Raw genomic sequence first — 25,420 nt, forward strand, 5'->3', positions numbered from 1 at the left:
ACACACGCGAGACAGATAATATAGTGGGCCTGTGCCATTGGGCTCATATTCTGTTGGTGGTGGATTTTCAAATTCTGGTCTAGGAATCTCAACTTAGAATTCTGTAATGTTTTAAAAGTACCCCATCCAGATTCCAGGGTGAAGTATGTCTCTGTATTAAGAGAATGATCTGAGATTGCAAGATACAGGTTGTTTCACAAGCCTGCATCTACTACATGAATAAACATAGAAACTGAATATTCTGTTTCAACTTGTGCATGGGCCTGAAAAGTACTTTTCAATAGGCCTGTCAAACTTTAAAAGCCTATATCTTCATCAGGCATGCCGTCAGAGTGCTTTTTACAATTATTTAGAAGCAAAGTTGCAATTTACTGTCAACAAATGTTCAGTATGTACTATACCCATCAACAAATGACAAATTGCCAGACAATGTTCACATTCACAGCTTATGAGCACATCTAAAGTTACAGTGTAGCATCACTGTTTAGTCGAAAAACGACTACTACTTGTGCATGCATGGCTTCTGTCTCTGGTACTAAGGCAGAGACTGCTAACGCCCCGTGAGCGTTTGCACTGTCTGTAACCCTATGCCGCCTTCTTGTGGTGAATAGCAAACTAAGTTGTTGCCACAAATAAGTACCATAACTGGTACTTCAACAGATGCTGTTGTTTCCCTCTGAAACTTTTATCCCACAATTCTCAGCATATTAGTGGAAACTTTCTCCCCTCGCAATACATTTCCTTATCACGCAGTTCGTTTCCTTATCACGATCACCCAGTTCGTTTCTCTTATCACGATCACGCAGTTCGTTTCCTTATCACGATCACGCAGTTCGTTTCCTTATCACGATCACGCAGTTCGTTTCCTTATCACGATCACGCAGTTCGTTTCCTTATCACGATCACGCAGTCCCGTTTCCTTCGGGCAGGGCTATTGCTACAGTATCTCCCCTGTTCCATTGAGAAGATGGGTTTGAGGAACACAAATAGGGTCCCTGTGTGTTGGTATTAAACAGTGGGACAGAAATCTGGGTACCTGTTTTGAGTTGTTAAAAATTGAATAAAATTGCAAATTTATAAAATTAACAATTTGGCAGTACATATCAAATCACAGTAACATGAACAGATGTTTCTTAGAGTGTCTGTGCAACATAAACTTGTCTCCAAATTTAACTTGAGCCCAACTATAGCCCTGCGTCATCTAGGATGGCGCTTCCGTGGTATAGAGGTGGGGCGGTAGGATAGCTTTAAGGGAATGAGATCTGCACATGTTTACTGGTAGAGAGCAGGCAAACAAAGTCAAAGTTGCTGTACTGTGTTGCTGAAGACGACGATTGGGTTCATTTTGCCTATGGTACCTCGTTTTATAACATTCAGATCCATGAGCCCAAATAATTAATTTTAGAATGGATTGCAGTCAATAGTCTTGATAGAAATCTTACTTCACCTCTTGCCTATGACGTGTACAGTGCTCCAAAGCTTTAGTCCGCTTGATGTCGGAAGGCGGAGAACAGCTGCTATATCTTTGTGAAGACGTTGAATAAAATTTTTCTCAAAATTGTAACAGTTTTAATGATAAGGTCAATTGAAACTCCTTGCAATAATAGTAATTGATTTTAATTTGGACTGCATTACAAGTAAAAATTTAATACACAGCAAAATGAACTTAAACTGCAATCCCCTCTGCTTCTACTCCATAAAGGCATAATTGTGACGAATCACTACCTTTGAAGCCAATATTCTCGTCCTAAGTTTCTGTTATGTCAGGTATTTACCATTTACACGGGACACTTTAATAAAACATTGTTGTCAAAACCCCATTTGTGGTCCATGTTTCCGGTGATTTCGATGTTTTTCAGGCTACACAAAGTAAACTGTTAAGGTTTCTACTGTTCTGACACTTTGTTTAGAGTTTTCTCTACAGTGATCTTGCTGACACCATGGGCTTCTGCAGTCCGTTCTTGTATCTTAAAATGCCAGCAGTAAGAGCCCTGCTTTCATATTTACATTTCATGAAGTTACAAATGCAGTAAAATAATTCCACTTGTTTGCTGGTGAAGCACACACATTCATACTGTATTGTTAAGGGGGGGGGGGAAGAGAGAGAGAGAGAGAGAGAGAGAGAGAGAGAGAGAGGAGAGAGAGAGAGATATGAATGAACAGTTTGGTTGTCACGAAGTATGGCAACAGTGCAGCACGCAGAAGACAGATTCTTGCCATCTAGATGTAACTTGCTGGTAGCCATTTGGAAAGAGAATGAATCTTACGGGCTGCCAGCCGTTAATGGACAGGGATGTGCAGAACGGCTGAAAATTGGGCTGTCTTCCTACATTATTGCAAAGAGAGGTTCACTGCAAGTTTAAACACAGCCAAAACCTCTCGGACAAACAGAAGCTAAACGATGTCAAAGTTAGCGTAAAGAGGGCTGTGCGTGAAGCGTTCAGTGAATTAGAAAGTAAAATTCTATGTACCGACTTGACAGAAAATCCTAGGAAGTTCTGGTCTTGGGTTAAATCAGTAAGTGGCTCGAAACAGCATATCCAGACACTCCGGGATGATGATGGTTTTGAAACAGAGGATGACACGCGTAAAGCTGAAATACTAAACACCTTTTTCCAAAGCTGTTTCACAGAGAAAGACCAAACTGCAGTTCCTTCTCTAAATCCTCACACAAACGAGAAAATGGCAGACATCGAAATAAGTGTCCAAGGAATAGAAAAGCAATTGGAATCACTCAACAGAGGAAAGTCCACTGGACCTGACGGAATACCAATATGATGCTACACAGAGTACGCGAAAGAACTCCCACCCCACCCCCTCCTTCTAACAGCCGTGAACCGCAAGTCTCTAGAGGAACGGAAGGTTCCAAATGATAGGGAAAGAGCACAGGTAGTCCCAGTCTTCAAGAAGGGTCGTCGAGCAGATGCACAAAACTACAGACCTATATGTCTGACGTCGATCTGTTGTAGAATTTTAGAACATGTTTTTTGCTCGAGTATCATGTCGTTTTTGGAAACCCGGAATCTACTCTGTAGGAATCAGCATGGATTCCAGAAACAGCGATCATGTGAGATCCAACTCGCTTTATTTGTTCATGAGACCCAGAAAATATTAAGATACAGGCACCCAGGTACACGATATTTTCCTTGACGTCCGGAAGGCGTTCGGTACAGTTCTGCACTGTCGCCTGATTAACAAAGTAAGAGCCTACGGAATATCAAACCAGCTGTGTGGCTGGATTGAAGAGTTTTTAGCAAACAGAACACAGCATGTTGTTATCAATGGAGAGATGTCTACAGACGTTAAAGTAACCACTGGCGTGCCACAGGGGAGTGTTATGGGACCATTAGATAGTGTTGGAAGTTCCATGCGGCACTTGGTACAGGGCATGGCAACTGACTCTTAACGTAGACAAATGTAATGTATTGCGAATACATAGAAAGAAGGATCCTTTATTGTATGATTATATGATAGTGGAACAAACACAGGTAGCAGTTACTTCTGTAAAATATCTGGGAGTATGCGTGCGGAGTGATTTGAAGTGGAATGATTTGAAGTGGAATGATCATATAAAATTAATTGCTGGTAAGGCGGATGCCAGGTTGAGATTCATTGGCAGAGTCCTTAGAAAATGTAGTCCATCAACAAGGGAGGTAGCTTACAAAACACTCGTTCGACCTATACTTGACTATTGCTCATCAGTGTGGTATCCGCACCAGGTCGGGTTGATGGAGGAGATAGAGAAGATCCAAAGAAGAGTGGCGCGTTTCGTCACAGGGTTATTTGGTAACCGTGATAGCGTTACGGAGATGTTTAGCAAACTCAAGTGGCAGACTCTGCAAGAGAGGCGCTCTGCATCGCGGTGGAGCTTGCTCACCAAGTTTCGAGAGGGTGCTTTTCTGGATGAGGTATCGAATATATTGCTTCCCCTTACTTATGCCTCCCGAGGAGATCGCAAATGTAAAATTAGAGAGATTAGAGTGCGCACAGAGGCTTTCAGACAGTTGTTCTTCCCGCGAACCATAGGCGACTGGAACAGGAAAGGGAGGTAATGACAGTGGCACATAAGGTGCCCTCTGCCACACACCGTTGGGTGGCTTGCAGAGTATAAATGTAGATGTAAATTCTAGCAGTTTAAACACTTGCAGTTATGTTACAAAGTATCTTGTAAATGGAAACTAGATCAAAAGCGTCAGGAACTGTTAAAGCAAGGTTTACATACAATTTTAATTTAATATTTTAAGAATTGAAAAGCAACCTAACAACTGTTACAACACCATACTTGAGAAACTAGAGTTTAATGGTAGTAAAACCAGCAATTAAAACGAAACATCCGAATGCTTGCAGAAGCTGACATTCATATAACACTATCTTATAAATATTTGTTTAAGAAAGATAGCTACCCTTTGATGAATATTCAAATTTGTACCCACTGGCTACTGTGAACATATTCATAACAGGTAAGTAAATCTAAACCATAACTGATCCGGAATAGTTGCACCCATTAATATGTGTTGAAGTTCATTCACTGTGGCATGTAACCTAATTACATTTTTTCATACATATAACATGTTAAAAATATTTCCAGTGAGCAACACAGTTTTCAGTGGTCCCAGCATTGGTATATAAACTAAATATTGCCACTCTTGGCACATTTGCAGAATTGAAATGCAACTTTTGTTCAGCTTTTTTGTCACCAAATTGGTATCCAAAATGGTTTGTGAGGAAGAATGAGCACATTTTTCCAAACCAACAGTATTTGTATGTTTGCTAATAACATAAGTATCTTAGAAATAAATGGCTAAGGAGTCGTCGTGACAGTGTGCCATGTTCTCTCTTCTAATCTGGTCTTGAGCATCAACATAAGCTTATTTCAGATTGTGTTTACATGGTTCCCCCTGCTTTCTTCCTGTGCCACAATCTCCAGTTTTACAGTTTGAGTTTTTAGTGAAAGTGACAATTCGTTGCAGATTTTGAGTTAGTTGACTGTCTTGTTCTTGATATGTAGTGCTTTGGTATATCCAAATTTGTTATTTCTAGTATACTGTTAACTGCATTCTTCCTTGACAAAACTTATTAAGAAATACTGTATTTATCTTACTATAAGATGAGGATAATTCCCAATAATCATTCAAAAAATACAGGGCTGTATTATATTTGCAGACTAAATTATTGAATTGCATTACATTACTACTGGTTCTGTAGGTCATGCTCACCGAGTGGCAACAGAACACTCTAATAAAGGAACTTATCAGGCAATCTTTTGGAGCCAGTGGCTCCTTCAGGCAAAAGTGCTGAAGGGGAAGGAAGAGGGGTGAAGGAAAAGGGCTGGAGAGGTCTAGGTAGAGGGGTAGATTTTGGAAAAGTTTAATTATGGTTACGTACGGGTAACACTTGAATTGAACATATTCTTCAAAAAATGTCAGTTAACTCTACACCCAGATCACTATTTCCTTCGGTTATAAGAGTGTGTGATGATTTACTAAGTGGATTGCAAATGAGAAATTTAGTCCCTGTTCCAGTATTAGAAGACTGGGTGAAAATGTTGCCAGCTTTTTATCAGCTTGAGGACATTGTGGCATTCAGAGGAAACGAGGAGGAAAGTTAATCCTTTATGAAATGTATAACAGATTAAGTAAATCATACTAACTGTAATCGTTATTGAAAGAATAAATTAGTGGCAAGGCGTGTCACAGAGATGGTATTAACAGATGTCAGTAAATTACAGGACGAGCAATAGACAGTGAGTGAGTCGCAGACAGATGACACGTTTGGAACCAAGAGACATAATTCACACATCAGTATAAAATTGAAATCCGATTTGGAAAAAGCTGTTGTGTTTTAAGTTCCCATTGTAACCACAATCTCAGGAATCGCAACATTTTTGCAAGAAACTGCCAAATATCTGTGGTGATCAACGTGTAAATTTTACAGCTGTGGTGGTGGTCATTACAAGTAGTGATACAGTCCTGACAGGGTTAGTAAGCTAACAGGTACATCTACAGAAATTTACACTTTAGTGCCTACCAGAGAGTTCATTGAACCACTTTCACATTTACTTTTCCACCATTCCACTCTCTTGCGGCACATGGGAAAAATAACAGTTAAAATCTTTCTGCGTTAACTCCGATTCATCTTATTGTATTACGATGATCATTTCTCCCAGTGTAGTTGTGTATTAATAAAATACAGTATTTTTGCATTTGGAGGAGAACACTGTACGTGGAAATTTCATGAAAATACCAGTATTTTAATGATAGCCACCCAAACTTGCATATCATATCCATAAACTGTGTTGTTACCTGCAAGGGTGAGTCAGACAATAGAAAGATAGAATAAATTCGTGCCACACTGGTTAAGGAGTCTCGCCTACTCCACCTCACATGCTGCTTCAATTTCTATTATGGTGAATTTGAGTTTCTTGTATACTGCGACAAATATGATGGCCATTTCCTATTAGCCATTCCTTTAGATATAAACATGTCTCAGCATTCGTGGTTTCACTTTTTAGTCTGATTATTTATTATGAACTCAGTTGCATTTTCAGACCGATAAAAATTATGGACTTTGCAAATGCTTCTGCAGTTGATGGTTCTGGCTATGATAGTCTCACATTTGAGGGGCCATTTCTTTGGGTCTTACCACTGATACTTTTGGACTTCTTCTTCAGGTATGTATGGAAGTTGCCTAAGCTACAAAAGGAAAAAAAAAAGTCTTGCACATTCCACACACAGCTATCCACGTGAGCAGTGCAATTGTCTTCACCCAGTTACCTGAGGGGCTCCCAGGACATGCACAAGATGATCATTCCTATCCTATTAAGTAGTTTCCCTAAGGGATTTCAATAAAGGGTATCATTATTGGATGTATGCTCCAACTTCCTTCCCTTATCATTTTATGTTCGCCTCCCCCAGACACAGGACACATCAGGTTCCTCAACATGTGGAGTCTCTCACTGGATCAGTTTGTTCCAGTGGAAGATAGTACCTAAACACATTTATTGTCTAGATAGTTGTTATACCCAGAGTTTGTCTAGGTTGCTGCCTCCCCTCTCCAGATCCCTAAGGTGTACTGTAGATGCACCAGTCAAGTAGTTGAGTGGTAAAAGATCCTGTACTTACTGCAGAAGACCACCTTTGGAGAAGATACCACTGTAGGTACCTGTGGCATCTCTGGTACACAATTTGGCATTTCACCAAATGCATACAATTAAATCAGCTTCTTCTTGCTAAACAGTGGTCAGAGCAACTTCTAGCTTCTTATAAACAGCAACTAACTCATTCTCTCATTGTGTGCCTGAGAACAGCATTCACAGAGGTCTACATTGTAGCTGCTAGTGTTTAGCTGAACACTAAATCAGTAACTTTAAATTAGCCCTGCTGGATGTTGTTTTAATGTCTGTAACAGTTACACGGAAAGGATTGCAAGGTCTGTTTAAGAACTGAAGCTACAATACCCAAGAAAGTGTTTTGTCAAGTTGTTTGACATAAACAACCAGGTGTGTGTGTGTGTGTGTGTGTGTGTGTGTGTGTGTGTGTAAACATAGTTGATTAGTGTTGGTGCCATTACAGCTTCACACATTGGTAAAATTTTTCTTAAAATATCATCATCCATACATGACATAGTTCAAAAGAGCTTTTCATAGTTAGTGGCCATTGTAATTGAAGGATTGTGATTAAGCAAAATATATACATTAATGTAGAGAAGTGGCAGTGAAAATAAAAGATCCAAAAAACTATCCACTGAAAGGACTAAATGTAAAGGGTATCTTCTAACCTAAGGCATTATGCCATTTAAACTTAGTTACTTACACCCAGTATTTACATAATTTTGTAACAGATCACATGTTGCTGTCATGTGGTACATGTTGACAGACAGCTAATGTTCATTAGAATGTTTAAGAATAGCAACATTCAGCATATACATGCTAATGTTCATTAGAATGTTTAAGAATAGCAACATTCAGCATATACATAGTGTACACATGTGGATATACAGTGCTGTAGCAAAATAGCGTGAGGCGAAGGCTACTAGCTGGTGGTAGCCAGCTGCCTGTATAACTTAACACAAAACTTACGTGTTCAAATAACCTTTTAGGGTGCAGGCTGTAACTGCAATAAAATTAAAATAGTTGATGTCAACACAGTGTCTTGGACTCCAGCAATAACTAGCGTGATAGCAATATGCTGATTTTTATGGAATAGCAACATATATGATGATTTCTGTTATGAAATGATGTAAAACTAATTGTCAGTTACTAAGTTTTAATGGCATAAAACCTTCGGCTAGATGATACCTTTTACATTTAATTATTGTAGTGGCTAGCTCCTTATGCAAATATTGCTTCTATTTTCACTACCCCCCACTCCTCTTCTCTGTTAATGTATATCTTCAGCTTTATGAACATCATTAGATTACACTGGCCTTGATGAAAAGCTGTTTTTAACTGTCCTTTCTGGATGTTGTTACTTTAAGAAAGATTTTAATGGTATGTGAAGCTGTAATGACACATACATCAATAAAGTTTGTTTTATGGTTTGTGTTCTGCAATTCATGTCTATACACTTGAGTATATAAAATAGAAAGAAACTTCCACATGGGAAAAATATATTAAAAACAAAGATTCCAAGACTTACCAAGCGTGAAAGTGCCGGCAGACGGGCACAATGAACACCACACACACACACACACACACACACACACACACACACACACACACACCACACACAGAATTACTAACTTTCGCAACCGATGGTTGCTTCTTCAGGAAGGAGAGGGAAAGACGAAAGGATGTGGGTTTTAAGGGAGAGGGTAAGGAGTCATTCCAATCCCGGGAGCGGAAAGACTTCTCCTAGGGGGAAAAAAAGGACAGGTGTACAATCGCATACACACACACACGCACACACATCCATCCGCACACACACAGACACAAGCAGACATATTTTGCCTAAACTGCAATTATTGGCTATTGCCACACACACACACTTCAGTCAGTGTTGTGCTTAGAGATACTAGAAATGCGTGGAGTGTGACCATGTGTGTTTTAGTGCGAAGTGTACTAGCGTTGAATTTTTCAGTGTGAATAAAGTGCTTGTTTGAGAATAATTGGATCGTTCTGTAATAAGAAAAAGAAAAGCAGAAACATCTGAAGATTCCGGCCATCATTCAGCCGCACACACTCCACCAGATGTACAGGCAGAGCACAGCACTTTGTCGAAACTTCCTCAACGAAGTTAGACTGATATCTTTAATCCCACCGATATTGGCAATTATTTTGATATATTAGCGTCAGGAAATATTAATGACTATATAAAACACAAGCTTCTCGCAGCCCCAAGGAAACCTGAAAAAGGTTATATATTTCGTACTTCCAAGCACAACAAGAAGGGATGGGTTGAACACAGACAAGTGCACAATGCTCACTTTGAACGGTATCCATTTCTGGTTTTCTCACACATTGAAAAGGGACTTCTTTGCATCAACTGTTCAATTTTTGTGAATAATAAAATGGTTGGAGGAAATAAATCCATTATAGCCAAGAAACTTGTGATTGAACCACTAATAAAGTTTGCTAAACTTACTGGTAAAGATGGTGGCCTTGAGACCCACTCCCAGCTCAAGTACCACATTGAAGAATCAACAGATGCAAAATTTTTGCCGACACAAGACATACGCGAATGTGAGGTCATACGTCAATTGTGAAGACAGAGAATGGAAAGCATTAGAGAAAACATAGACCGTCTCATACCTATAATAAAGTCTTACTTCATGGAAATCAAAACATTCCTCTGTTGGAGCATAGAGATGATGGGAGTCTATATTAGAAAACATAAAAGATTGTGAAAGTATAGTGAGTAGTGAGGGAAACTTAAGAGCCCTTCTAAGATTTGAAATTGGTGCTGGAGACTTGCAACTAAAACATCACCTTCAGACCAATGGAGCAAATGTGTAATGAACTTATTTCATGCTGTGAAAGAGTGATGTTATCTAGAATACTGGAGGAAATCAAATATTCTCATTATTACAGCATAATCTTCAGTGAGTCTATGGACATAACACACATCGCCCAACTGAGTTCACCTGCAAGATATGTTGATGGTGATAGCAAATTACACAAAAGATTTTAGGGTTTGGTTGTCATCCATCAAGACAATGATTTTAGTGGAAACACTGACGATGAACCTAAACAGAGTAAAGATGAAGAGCGTAGTATTACGGGTGAAGTATTAGGTAGTATGAGTCTAAGGAGAATGAAAAGCCCCTCTTCTCTCTCTCTCTCTCTCTCTCTCTCTCTCTCTCTCTCTCTCTCTCTCTCTCTCTCTCTCTCTCTCTCTGGGTATAGACTGTGATGGTTGCTCAGTTAATATGTCAGAATTTAAATGTGCTGTGGCTACAATAGCACTATGTTAAAGTCATCAGCTCAACCTCGCTGTCTCTCGCAGTTGGAAAGTGTGAGAAACTCAAATGGTACTATTGAAAAAGTAGTACCATTTTTTACAGCATGTAGCAAGCAGTTTGCAACATTGAAGAGCTTTAAAGTTCTTAAAGAAATACATTGTTAGATGGGTAGAACAATGCCTGCCAAAGCCAGTGTCCTCCTTAGAGCTCTCTCTAGTTTAGTTTATCATCTGTCTGTTTACAGTGAGTGACATTATGAGCATAACATATCCAGTCAGCAAAATCTTAGAAGACCCTAGCTTGGATGTCGCAATGGCAAAAGCAAAATTAGATTTGACACTCGGGAAAATTTCGATCATAATGATGATGCTATGACATATGGGAAAAGAACTGTTTTTATTCCCACATTGGACCATGTTACGACTGACATGAGGAAATGTTTTGCTGAAGGAAAATATTTATTGTTTAAAATTAAACATACTTTCGCCCTCACAACTACTGAAACATAACGGTAATGATCTGGCTTATAAATTGAATCGGTGCTTAACTGAACTACTGTTCTTTGAAGAAGAATCACACTCTTACTGATTAAACAGACTCATGGGAGAGGTTCTTCAGTACAAGCAAACTAGCATAAACGCTCTTAATGATCGTTATTCTGTTATGCAAGTGTTGTCTGTCTGTCCTAGATCTGACTATTCTACTTTGCACATGCTGTAGAAAATATTTACTTGTCTACCTGCATCTATTGCTACAACAGAAAGTAGTTTTTCAACAACACAGTGTACAGAGACATGGCTGAGGTTGACAATGGAGGAGGATCTACTTAATGGATTAGCTGTGTTGAACACTCGCCGTGACATTGACTGTCCTATTGACAATGTAATTAACCAATTTTCCAGGAATAGGTGTATAGAATTTGTGATTTAAGGAAGAGAACCACAATTGTAACTTTTTGGTATCATAAAATTGCATTGTCTTGTATATGTGTATAATCAGTTAAACTAAAACTTACTTAAACTGTGCATGTGACTTGATTATCTTTTATTACGGTAAAGTAAATGTAACACAAGATATCTTCAGCGCTCCATCCTTGCAGAGGTTTTTCTGTCTCTGCCACTGGTAGTCGTTAGCGCAGTTTCTGTTACCTGTACAGTCATGTTTGTTCGAAACTGCATAATAGGAATCTGTGCTAAGCCACATAGTTAATATGTGGAAACCATATTAATTGAGAGTGTTTACATGTTGTCATATAGCAGGATTTCAGATTTGTTTTACGTCTTCATTGTGTGTGTGATGGCAAACGTGATTAAATAATGTAGAGTTTATCGGCCCTTTCATTGATAGTGCAGTATTAAACGTGATGCACATTCAACCATCTTCCACATTTATTCTTGTACTGTCTACCATATACTGTAAAGCTGTTTGTGGAATGTGTATGTAGATGTACAGGGTTATTAATAAGTACCCCTGGGACAGAAGAGAACTGTACAAAAACCGTAAGACGTCGGTGGATAGAGCTTATCTCATCTTTAAAACTTGGATAACAAGTGCTCAATATACACGCAGTTTGTGATACAGCAAATGTCGGTATGATAGTCACATGTGCCATACATGTAGTAGCAGTGTCAGTGAATTAGTTAATTATCTGCCCTCGAAACACTTAAGTGGCAGTTGGGGCAGGAACACACATTTTTCAATGTAACACCATAGATGAAATGATATTGAGTTTAGCCGGGTCACTACCGGGGCCACTGAAGAGGAGGAGAGTCAAGGTGGGAACACATCCAATCGACGCTGAAGCAGTTTGACAAAGAAGCGATTGCCAACATTGGAAGGTAAGTGTGGTGCAGCACTGTATTGTAGCAGAAGGAAGCATCCAATGTTTTGCTTCATTGTAGCATAAGCCATTCCTACAATGTGTCCAGGTACATAAAACCAGTCAGTTTCTCCACAATGCAAAATAATCCATAAATATTTGATAACGCCATGGCACAAAAGGTGGTGAATTGTGTGGTTTCATCCCCTGAAGAAAGAGAGAGAGGGGGGGGGGGGTGTCAGACTTAACAGACAATTGACTGTGGGATCTGCAGTTCTTGGATCTGAGGTACAGTCTATTTCTTTGGGCTCCTGACTAATGATTTCTGCAAATCCTCCACCTTATGTGCACTCACATCCAGCCTGTTTTCGCTGTGCTACATAAGCAGTCAGTCTTGTAGAATATGTTATACTAATTGTCCGTTGGAGCTTCTACCCGATACCTAGTATGAAATCATTACTGAACTTCTCCAATTGAATCTCATTTAGCGAATTTGGGTGACACAAACCCACACACAACTGTTACATGCCGTATTCCGATGCATCTGCCCTCCAGTGATCCATTCTCTAACATATTACAGATAGAGAGGTTCTCTATCCACTGATACGTCGTTTCTCTGTACATATTGTAGTTTTTGCATTTCTGCATAGTTGTTTTCTGAAACCTTGAGTTACTTACGAATAAATCTTAAAAATCACTGAAAGTGCCGGATACAGTACGAAATGTGCCCTGACGACAGTGTGCCCAATGCGCAGGTGCAGGTAGACCCGTACCTGGAAGACTCCCTCTGTTCGTCGTGCGGCCTGCAGCAGGGGCCTTACTTCTGTCGGGACATGGTGTGCTTCCGCTACTTCTGCCGGACCTGTTGGCACCGGCACCACGATGGGCGCGAGCAGTTGCAGACGCACAAGACGCTGATGCGCAACTCCAAAGGGAGCCGTGCCACCCCCATCTCAGTGCCGGGCTTCTCGGCTCCTTCACTGTCATCCCCGTCCTTCTCGTCGATGAGTCCTCCCACACTCATCAACTGAGATGTCCGTTGGAGCACGTCGTGGGGAGGGAGTTCGAAGTTACGTGGTGCTGGAGGCTGTGCACGAGTGCTGCACCTCTGTGGCCGGTATCGAGGCAGCTTGCCGCGACGCTGTACTCCCGGTATGTGTGGATTACTGCTGTCAGTAACACTGTGTACGTGTGTGGGGGCACGTGGAAATGTGTCGGTGCATTAGAAGTTACCGATCTGCCACACAGAGGAGCTGCCTGTGTGTTCAGTTTCCTAATTTTAAAATTTTTCCATTGATCAGTATTAATGCTGCTAGTTTAATAGGATAAGCAAGGTACTGATGAAAAATGTTCCTTTTTGAAGAGAGATTACTTTATTTATATTAAATAGTTATATTATTTGCCCGAAATGGCATCCTTATAGTTTTTAATTATTTTGCTGCAGTCGGCATTACTTACCCTAATTTTACAATGAGAGAAATTGTGTTTTGTTTTTATGATGCTATATTTAAGAAGGGAGTTAATTCTTTTTAGTGACATTAAATCGTGATTTATTTTGAGGTGCAGAAAACTTGCTCATTTGCTAACCCACTTACATAACTGGATGGAAGCTTATGACGAACTGGATTGGAAATGGTCTGTTCTTTGGATTCTTTTGGCTATTTCATTATCGATACTGCAATGGTGTAAACTCGACTGTGTAAATATGTTTATTTTGGAAGAATTTGTATATGAGAGTGTATGATTAGAATCATTGCAGTACAAAAACAACCAGGAGGGTTTTAATTTACAGAAATGTTATACACAGTGTTCTTGATTTTTTTTTTTATTTAGTTTTTATCATTTCTTCTTATATCAATATAAAAAGACTGTTCTCTCTATATAATATTGCCAGCAGAGTGAATAAATTTCTGAGAAGAAATTGTACTCAAATCTTATGTCATTTTAAAACAGAAATAATATAACTACTCAGTCATTATTGCAAAATAAAAACTCCCTTGTGTGGTTTGAAGATGTCTTGGCAGTTGAATCGTATCTGACAGTACAACATAGATAGAACTTTAGTAACTTTTGTAATTTAGTTTTTATGCCTTCCACAAATAGTAACAGTAGCAGAATTTAATAACTTGCCTATTGTTTCAGTTAAATTTTACTGTTCCACGATCAATCGGAGCCATAGTGCCTTGTTTCTGCCGCTGCTGACAGAAATTGCATAATCTTATGAATGTTTCTAATTCAAGTAATCCTTTTGTAATTTGTCTTATACTGTGTACCAAGTTTTACAGAAGATTTTGGTTCCCCTTTTGTTAACAGCAGCAAAAACATGGCACCGTAGTACTTAACTAGTTCGTGTAGTAGTACAAAGTAACTAAAACAGTAGTCTTTATTTTTAATTCTGCTGTGGTTATGACTTTGGAAAGACATAAAAACTAATTTTAGGATCTATAAAATATTTATCTGTGCAGCACTGTCAGATTTGTTTCAGTTAAGATCTTTGTACTAAAATATTGCATAAAACTTTGCACACGCATTATTATTTTAGAATTTTTAAAATGTGCAGTTAAACAGTTTTGCTATTCAGTAATTGTTCCTAATTTTATAATACAATTTGGAGGTGTTTCATCATAAGACATGTTATGACTAAATTGAAGCTAGTCTTATTATGTACAAAGGAAGATGTTACTGTTGCTTCCTGTGAGTTACCATGTTCGGTGGAATGTAGGCACCAACCAGTGATAAAGATAACGAGAGGTGGTTGCCATTACTATAGTAAAATGTATTAAGGTACTGAATAAACCTCATATTTTTATATGCAAGTATACCATTGGGCTATTACTTGTATTTCATTCTTTCATCTCCTTACTGCATCAAGAGTGTCTGAATATTGCTTATTCAGGATTTCTGTTACTTGGTTTGATACTTACTACTGAACTTGCCCTTCGTAGTGCCGTAAATAATAGTTACTCAAAGTTAAGAAAAATTGTAATAAACGGTTGCCAGTACAATGGTGCATTTGAATGTTTTGACAGAGGTGTAAAATGAGCCATTTCTATAGTTATTAACCCGTATTTACTGGAAGAATTTATTTGGAGGGGTGGGAGGTTGGAAAATTTTAAGTCTGCTGCTTTGTTGAAATGAGCTTTCAAATAAACTAGTTAACATTATTCACATCATACAGAACTAACTTCTCTGTGTATATACTTTTGATGTAAACCAAATATCCAAAGAAGAGTTGTTGAATAGGTGTGCAAATAACAAATCATTTGTTCTCAGACCTCAAAAATATATTGGGTACAAAACCATGTAAATAGTTGCTGTTCAGTGCAGTATCTAGCAGATAAATTGGAATAAGAAAGTCATTCATTCCAAGCAGAATGATATAAGCCATAGACTGTTGCTCAGCCCCCCCCCCCCCCAAAAAAAAAAAAAAAAATACTTTCACTTCACTTAGTGATGTGATTCCTCAGCTACTGTTTCTGTAATAATTTTCTTTTGTTTTTAAACTGTGTATGAAGTTTAGTTATAATAAGGCATGGCCCGCTCAGGCATGTATTGGATGTGGTTAATATTTTTTAGTTTGCCATTTAATTTTTGAAATATTTCTCCTACTTCTAAGCAACTTTGATCCATTTTAAAATTTTATTCAACATTGATGGCAGTCAGGATTTCTTAAACAAAACAGAGCTTTATTCTAATCTGATTTATTGTATTGCAGTGGAGAGGTAGTTACAGTGTTCTCTATTATCAGAGAGATGGACAAGTGAAATGCGAGATTATTTCTTTGAAATTGTTTATTTTGTGCTTGATCTGAAAAGGACAAAAAGAAGCTGTTGATATTGCTTGCATTACTTACAGACATATATTTGGGACTGAATTGATTTCTGCAACTCGCCACACAGTAAAGGTAATTTCTAAAACTGAAATAGATAAATAGGACTTAGTCAAAAATGCAAGAAGTTATGCAATTTGGACAAAACTGTCGTGTTTAGAGTTCCTGGGTGTGATAAAACAGCTTTTTTGTTGTTAATGAGTATTGAGAACGTTATTTTACAGATTTTGATCCCAAAGGTTGTTAAAGCTGTTAAATTTCACTTGAATTGTTCCTCAGTAAAATGGCCAGTGGTGAGTTGTCAGGGACTTAAGTTTACCTGAATTTTCTGCTGTTTGAGGCACAGGGGAGGGAAACTTTCCATTTGTGGGTACAGTCTTGATAATATCAACAGCTCTTAGCTAATAGAAAATCAGACGATGAATGGTAACTCTGCACTTGTAAAGATATACAAGAAGACTGTCTCTTCAGTTTACGAACCGATAATCTTCTCTTAGGGTAAAATGCAGCTGCCATTTGTTAATATTCTATAGCTTTATGTGCCACCCTTTGTAAATGGAAACGTTGAAACTTGAGCAAGATTAGATACTGTATATGGTGGTTAGTTTTTCACTTGGAATGGTCTGTGTTAGTCTGACTTCCATGTTATACTGTTCAAGAAAAGCAATGCAATTTATTCAGTTAGCCTGTGACAAGCAAAGACAAAGTGTTTGTAGGAGGAGCTGATTTCATGCACTCTGCAACTTGCTTCTTTTCGTTGTTCTTGGTTGTTAAACAAAATCGTGAAATAATAAAGGTTCGAACTGATAAGCACTTATTTTCAGCTAATAAGATTTTAGTGGCGAAATTGAACTACTCATGGCACTTACAGTTCCAATTGGAAAAGCGTTTTATTAATGCTCCACTCAGACTGTGTTTAAAGATTAAGAAACGGGTTTTCATTGAGTTGATGTGACAAAAGTTTGTTCACGCAGTAGTTTGATTTTAGATGTGAAAATATACAAAATTTTGTAAATAAAAAAGGATACTATGTATTACCTAAAATTTCTCCTCAGTGCTCAACCTACAAGGTATGAAAAGAGCAGTGAAGAATCTGCTGTACCAGATAACACAGTATTAAACTAAAAATTGTTTGCCAGTTTGGGTGATGTTTACATCCTTGGATTATTTCATTAAAAACTCTTAACTCACAGACTGATGGTATATTTTCCTCATATAGTCAGTGACTTTACTAAGAGGAAAACCTCTTAAAAGTATGCAACTGTCCTAGGACTGGTTAAGGTCCGAAAATTTCATGCACTGAAAGAAAATTACATACTTACTTTAACCAACTGTTTCTTTTAGATGGATGTGTGGAGATATGGTACATTGTGGCATATCCTTTCATTTGAGGCAATTGTTGGGCAACTATGAACTGAACACTTTTGATACTGTGTGAACAGTAACAGATAAGACAGTCATTGAACAACTTGTAAGTTAAGAATAATGCATAAATACTGGTATTTCATAACAACTGTTACAGACTGAAAAATACTTGTATTGATGAGGGATGGATGGGAATTCCTATATTATGAACTGAATTAGATGTCAGTATTTGGTTTATGAAAGTTACAGTCAATGGCTTTATCATTATCATGAACATAAAAGCAGCCGCTGCACACCAAAGAAAGTGAATTATTTTGTGAAGTACCTGTATTTCCCTCACTTTGCCATGCAGTACAGTACTGTTTTTGCCAGTGTTGTTGTTAGTAAGTGTGTATATCCACTTGATCATCTTGATGGACTGTCATTCAGGTACAGTGGCTGCAAATAAAAATTTTAGTAGGTATTTTTTTCAGCATTTCTTTATACTTTCCCCATGAATCATTGTAGTTTGTCATTAATTTTTGTAAATGTTTAGCACATTTAGAGTAGAATATTACAGTAAGCCCAGTTCTTGTCTTGGGCATCGCCTGCACGGTTCGTGCAGTTTGCTAGGTTGCAGGAGAGTAGGCACATAAGTGACCCTCCTGTGTGTGCAAAAAGCTTCCACTGCCATATTTAATGTGTGGCGTGAACAGAAACGGCACGCACTCTCCTTGACGAATTGTTTTTCTGATTTAAAAATCTAAAATTGTAAGAGTTCAGTTTTGAAAAGCCATCTGCAAAACGTGGCATGTGCATGCACACACACAATTATTGTAGAATTTATAAAATTTTCAAATTTTTTGTTGTCCGCTAATTGTTCACAATTCTGCCATATACTTAGATTTGTATTTAGTTATAATACTAAATTGAAGCTAGACTTGAGGAGCACCCTGTTCATTCAGTAACGTGTTAAACTGTAGTACACAGTCACAAGAGAGAGAGTCTTAAAAATGGTGTAACCTAAGCTGCTCCTGCCTCTTTGATACACATAACTAAAGAACTACATTATAAATCTGAAAAGGCACTCACTGTGTTGTGACTATCACCACTCATTGTTTGTGCTAAATTTTTATAGATTGCATCACCCAGTGTACCAATTGGTGACAATTTTCTGTACTGTTTATACCGACATAGCCTCTTCCCGTGGAATAGCGTACTAGACTTGTAATGCTTCAAAGACCACATGTGAAATACATTGAACATACTTAATTGTTGCAAAGTGAGAGTTCATCTCTCTTAAGATAGTTGGCTTTTACATTTTAAAATGTGTTTAAAGTTTGTGCAACCGCACCTAATCTGTGTGTTTGACTGCTGTATTGATGATATGAACATAGCCTAATAAAAAGACAATAACTAAGTAGATACCCCAGGGTTTTCAAGAATGAAGTCATTTAACTTTAGAATTCTATCCAAACCCCAGCTGTTTATACGGATGATGAATTTCAGGTTTAAATGAGAGGTAACACTGCAAGTAATATGAGAATTGCTGCCCCCCCCCCCCCCCCCCAATAGGCCCCCTGCTCATGTGGATGTAAAAGTGTGAGGTACTAATTCTGTTTAAACGCCTTAATGAATTTTTTTCATAACTTGGATATTATTGTTTCCCACCAGAGAATTTTTTCCAAATTGTATACTTTGGTTTTAGATTTTCAGTTCTGTGCTGTAGCACCTCAGATATTTCTGTTCATTGTTGTTAGCAACCACCCATTAAGTTTGAGATGCCCCAAACAATAGGTACATTGCCAGACACAACCCACTAATGTGTCCCGTGTACAGGGGACAAGCCAAAAATGTTAACATTTGTACTTACTTCAGAATGGTTTAATAATACAGGTTTGGACCCCCATTTGTCCTTGACACAGCTGCGATTCTTATTTTGAATACTGAATACTTGCATATAATGACTGTACAGTCTCCAGTTGAAATGTTACGCTACTGTTCGATCAGAACCACTTCTAACTTCTACATTGACGAGGGAGGCAGAAATCTGCTCTGAAGTCTGCGCTCCAATACCGCTCACAGGGGTTCAATAATGTTAAAGTCCAGGGACTGTGCTGGCCAGGGAAGATGCTGCAGTTCAGTTGTGTGCTCCTTGTAACACGGTTCGACTGTCCTGGTTGTGCAGATGGTTGCATTATGTTGGAGTGACGATAGATACAGGGTCTCGAAGATGGCCATTGAGCTTGGCAGTTACTTAAGCGGCCATAGTTTTATGTTGTTTTGACACAGTTTTAGTGTACAACGATCTGTCATTTAGTTTTGATTGGCACCCACCATTACGTTTACATGATGTCTTTCCGTGTTTTGTGTAGACTGTCAGGACTATTAAAACAGTTGCTCTTGAAACATTCAATAACTGGTTACTGATGCTCCTGTTAGTCGAGCCCCCACAATCTTCCCTCTTTGAAACTCTATTAGGTCTTTCATTGCACATTGACCTCGGTCTCTGAATGCAAATATAACGTATGTTTCATTGTTCATTGAAATAATTAGTGCTGTATTGGTGTAATGCATCAATCATTCAATACCTCTCCTTTGGAAAAGGAGCTCTAAAATGACCCACATTTCTATATTAGTTGGACCTAAAATTAAGTAATCCAATAATTTAACTTATTCAGTGAAAATTGCCAGAGTTTAACATAATTTTGAATTCTAGCCAATATGGAAATGCGTGTAAAAAGTTCATAATCAAAAAACAAAGTTTAAAATAAATTACACAATGGCCATAGGAACTTTTGTTAAAATCTGAAGAAGTCTAAATTGTCTCTACTATATTTTGCTTTTAGTCTGGTATGTTGATTGGTTCTTCAGCTTCTTTTTGGTAGAACAGTTTCGTAATTCTAAATGGAAAAGTGCAAAACTGTGAATGTTCTGCAGTATCAACTTGTTGTTAAATTTTACGGCTGACAAAGCAATCATGATAATGAACAGACTATAGTCATCAAAGAAGACAGTACTGATGAACTCCACGCCCAAAATATTTTGCGGAGTTGAGGTGCAAACACAGAATGCCATTGGAAGAGGGGACAGACAGCAAACCAAAGCCAATCTGTGATCAACAGCTGTCGTTATGTTACAGATTGTCATATCTCACTCTCACACAGAGTATGACAACATTTTGTCTACATCACATAAAGGTGTGGCGTGGAAGTCACCACGTCATCCTTCTTCCTTCCCCTTCAATCCTTCTGCTACTGTTTGGTGGATGGATTTTTTTATATATCTAATTATATATAGTTTTCAGAAATTATTTTTGTGGTTATGTTCGTGCTTTAATTTATACAAAATGTTCTTAATTAGAGATGTTATTATGTATATGTTTGTCCTCCGAATCGGATGCCACTGTTGGTCTATATGCCTGAGTATTGGTCACGTAATTCTACATCTTTAAATGTAGATAATGTTGCATAACAAGATGATAATTAACAAGCTGCAGAGCAAGCAGCATACAAGATCTTCACGTACACGATTTAGCGGTTAATGTTTTCAGTTACATTACTATTGCACTGTGAAAGATCACAGCTCTTGGTTTTGCACCATTCTCTCCATGTGCACCAGTTATTCACCAGTACTGTAATATAACAATGATAGGTATAGTCAGATGATAGCCTTGTAGGCCCAAAACTGGTTAATGAAATAAATTAAGGCTGTAGAAAATAAAAAATTCTGCACTGTTACCTTATAATGTAGTTCAATAGTTTCCCGATAACAGTGCTTATCATGTACCTTGTAAAATTAAATTCAGTAAATTTATTATGTTAACTGTAACATGAAACTTGCTTCAAACCAAAGTCAGAAAATACCAGTCCATTTGAAACAACCAAGTACCGATGGGATTTTTGGCACTGAGGGTTACTAGAAAAAGTCGCAAATGAATTACACCCAGTTTCACAGCAGTCTTTATCTTAATTCCCAGAATATCTTATACTATATCACAGTGTTGTTTACTTGGCTGAGTGAATCATTTTGTGTTGATGCTGTCCACTGCACCTAGATGTAAAACTTTCTTGTGTTATTCTTCCAATATGTTCCAAATATGATTTAGCCCAATTCTTCATATTGGGAAAGTATTTCTGTCTTCCTGTGCTGTTAATTGTCATTTATACTGAACAGAAGTTTTGGATACTTGTTAATTGGTGAAATGTAATTTGCTTCTGCCATAGTGTTTCTTCTCACAACAAAACTCAGTTTGCAAGTATTTAATAATGAGTTTTCAATCTCTCTCATTTCACAGAGCATCACTTTTTAATAAGAGATTTTGTGTAGGTCAGATGACCTTTGCTTGAAATTCCGTATTGGGATATAAATGTAGCATGCACCTTCTTAACTAAGTTTCTATGCATTTTTGCTTATTAGCAAGTCTCAAATATTTTTTTGTATAAACATTTGCTCTTCTGGTGTTGAAAGTGAACTTGGCAATAATTAATGTTGTCTGTCTGGGGCAAGAGGGGTACGGCTCCCTGTATGCACCTTACTTCGTAATTAACATGCAGTTCTGGTAGTAGTATTAGGTGGTTTGTTTGTTCTCAGGTATCCAACCCATCAACTTTAGAAAATGTCAGTAAAATGTTGCTTAGCACTCTGTACTCACATTATTCCGAAGAATACTGGATTCATGGCACACAATCAAGACGATATAAACAAAGCATTGGAACACTTATTAGCAAACAAGTTACGCGTTCATTACCTGAAACTGTAATTACCTGGTAACTAATTTTTCTATATCTAGAGTATATTATAGGACGTAGTTTGTTAATGCCACAGAGTTCATTCTCTCCCACCCCTTTCCCTTATTCAGTACATTAACCACCCAAAGACAGAAATCAAAGACTAAACTGATAGATACTGCATTGTGATATGAGTAGAGATAAAATTAAAATAATCCAAAAGTACCATTGCAGGTACTATTGGCAAATAAGTTAAATACAGTTAGAGGTGATTTTGCGAAATTGTTCTAATGTTGGACAGTTAGTACTCTAGGATTGTAACTCTGTATACCTGACCACGATATTATTGAACTTAGCCTATTGTTGCTGCTATTGGAAACACACAGTGATATTACAATTAAAAAGTCACTATAAAAAGTTAAGGTAAGCTGACTGAAGTGTCCTCAATAACAAGTGCAGTAGTATTGTGGTTGACTAGTTACTCACAGACTGGCATCCTTTTTGTTTGATAATGCTTGTTGACAACAGATGTTCAGATGACAGGTTTATACTTTCAAGACATGGTGCTCTGCATTTTTCGAAAAGAAATTAATTATAAAATAGATCGAAATAATGCTTGTTTATGAAAGAAGACAGTGTAGAAAGTGTCATGAAATGTGTGTAAACCAAGATAGGATACATTTAGTTTTTTTTTTTTATAAGCACATTGTCAGATGATGGTGTGTTTAAAATAGTGCCATAAAGAGATCCTGCTGTGTGGGTATCATATTTCCTTTTATAATCTTCAGTCTGTTCAGACTTAACATTTGACATGATTCTTTTGAAAAATTGGTGTTTTCACGTTTGTGTAACTTGTCTTTAATCTTGCCTAACACATCATTACATGTTGTTGTTGTCATCATATTAAAGTGCAATACTAATTTACTTGAAGACTGACTGTACTTGCCCTGTACTTCCTGTTTTCCACTGACTATGTAGAAATGAAATTTTAAACACAAGGTTTTTTAAAGTTAACAAAAGTAGAAATACATTTATCTGCAGGACTTGTGACTCCATATGAACAGAACTTGGTTTCTACTGATTGTATTGTAATTGTGATAAACACTGTTTTGCACCCATGATCTACAAAGTTACTTTTGTTGCATGTAATTGAAATATTTATAGATATTTTCAAGTGCTCTTGTACTGTTAGCATATCTTGATGTAGTAGTGTGGTATTTTGGTTGAAAATGCACCTGTAAAAAAAAATACAAAGGCACTGAGAAAAATAAGTCGATCCGATATCAAGATAAGAAGTAGGGTACTTGATTTATATCGAGCCTTGTTAATGTGTGTACTGAGACTGTGTATCTTTCATATTTGTCAAAACAAAAAAGGTGCTATGTAATTTACACTGTATTTGTGTGAAATTGGTTGTAATGATGTGTAGCTGTTTTCCTTTGGCTTTTCATTCAGAATGGCACATACAAGACGAACTGTCAGTATCATCAGTAGTATCGAAGAGATGTTCGGTGGTGTCACAGAATTAGTCATATTTTTTGCAGGTTACTGGCTAAGAAATAAAGTTTTATTACTGGCAATACACACTATTATATAGAGCCAAATGGTTTTTAATGTTTTTATATATGACTCAGTATATTTTAAGCAGAGTTTTAAATGTAAGTCATTAGTTAATTTTAAAATGAGAGCTGACTACGCTTTTATGGGGAAAAAAGTTATATTCTGAAAGTCAGTAGTATAGTTGTGAAAAGTAGTAAAGTGCCTTTGCCATAACAAGTGTCATGTGAGAATTCCTGTTGTTTTACCAAAAAACTTATCTAATTCTTTGCTTTGTGTATCTTTAAGTCACCTAAATTATTTATTAGCTACAGTCTAAATGGTGTGTCTTTGTATCCCCCATCAGTTTATTGTAAAGTGAGCTGTTTACCAGCCAATTCTTGTGTTGTAATTTACTCATCAAATCAGTGTGTTCCTGTTCCCCAGAATTTTCTTCAAATTTTGACTTGATATATTCTTCCCTATCAGTGTGATGGTTTCCCCCGTCAAAAAAAAAGAAAAAAAAAGTGCCAGTGTTAGGAGTTGTAATGGGAGTTCATTTGCAGCCTGAAATACTCTTTGATGCCTACTATTACTCGAACGTTAATTATGCTTCTATATTATTGTAAAATGCCAATCTTGACAATATTGCTTTTGTGTATGTACCTTACCAGTATTCATAGTTCCAAAAGAGATTGACAAATTACTACCCATTCTAAGTTCTCTCTAAATGTTCTCACTATTGTACGCTTAAAATACTCAATAGATCTTAAAATTTAATTTGTTCTGAAACTTGTGGTACACTGTGTAACCAAAGAAACTTGTCTAGGAGAAAATTACTTGGACCAATGATGTTTGCATGTTTTATAAGCATACTGGTTATTTAATATATATACATACATATATATATATAGCTTTTTTAAGATATAAGCATTACAATAAAAATGTAATTATCTAATCACATTTTACTGGAGGCATATAAATAATGTTGAAAACTTTTTTAGTGCAAAAACAAAACAACCAACCAAACACGTGGGTGCGCCCGCCCACACACACACACACACACACACACACACACACACACACACACACACACACACACACACACGTGATGGTTATTTTTAGCTTATGGTTGTAAAATTGCAGTTATTAAACATTTAAAGAAAGGTTTTAATATTCATCAAACATTCCAGTTAATTGGATTGTATGAGCACAACCAAGTGATTTTATGAAGTGATACAGACTGAGTGGAGGGAAGATTGTTGTAATGTTGCTGTGAAAAGAAATTAAAGGGAAAAGTGTTACAGATTGTCTTTTTGTTAATGATAATGTATCTTCACACTAAGATGAAACTACTATTGTACAAGATGTGAACAATAAAACAGTTACCATGCTATTAAAGTGAAATCAAGATTACAACCTGTGTTGTAATTTCAGCCATTGCCACTCTTCCATTTCCTACTGTAACGTGCAAAAATAAATGCCCATTCCTTATGTGAAAGATTATAGGAAGAAACTTCCACATGGGAAAAATATATTAAAAACAAAGATTACAAGACTTACCAAGCGGGAAAGCGCTGGTAGACAGGCACAATAAAATAACACACACACACACACACACACACACACACACACACACACACACACACACACACAATTTCTAGCTTTAGCAACCAATGGTTGCTTCTTCAGGAAAGAGGGAAAGACGAAAGGATGTGGGTTTTAAGGGAGAGGGTAAGAAGTCATTCCAATCACGGGAGCGGA

At 37.4% G+C, this 25,420-nt stretch overlaps 1 protein-coding gene across 1 annotated transcript in view; it reads left to right on the forward strand.

The window, feature by feature from the left end:
• LOC126293616 (uncharacterized) overlaps nt 1-25,062 on the forward strand; it is a gene marked incomplete in the record, with an annotated part of 370,783 nt that extends 345,721 nt beyond the window's left edge. The window contains 1 exon segment of the mRNA XM_049986896.1: nt 12,973-25,062. Coding sequence (XP_049842853.1) covers nt 12,973-13,248 — 276 coding nt within the window.
• Nucleotides 25,063-25,420: the final 358 nt, after the last annotated feature.

The sequence above is a fragment of the Schistocerca gregaria genome, chromosome 10 (assembly GCF_023897955.1).
Source record: "Schistocerca gregaria isolate iqSchGreg1 chromosome 10, iqSchGreg1.2, whole genome shotgun sequence".
Classification (NCBI taxonomy): domain Eukaryota; kingdom Metazoa; phylum Arthropoda; class Insecta; order Orthoptera; family Acrididae; genus Schistocerca; species Schistocerca gregaria.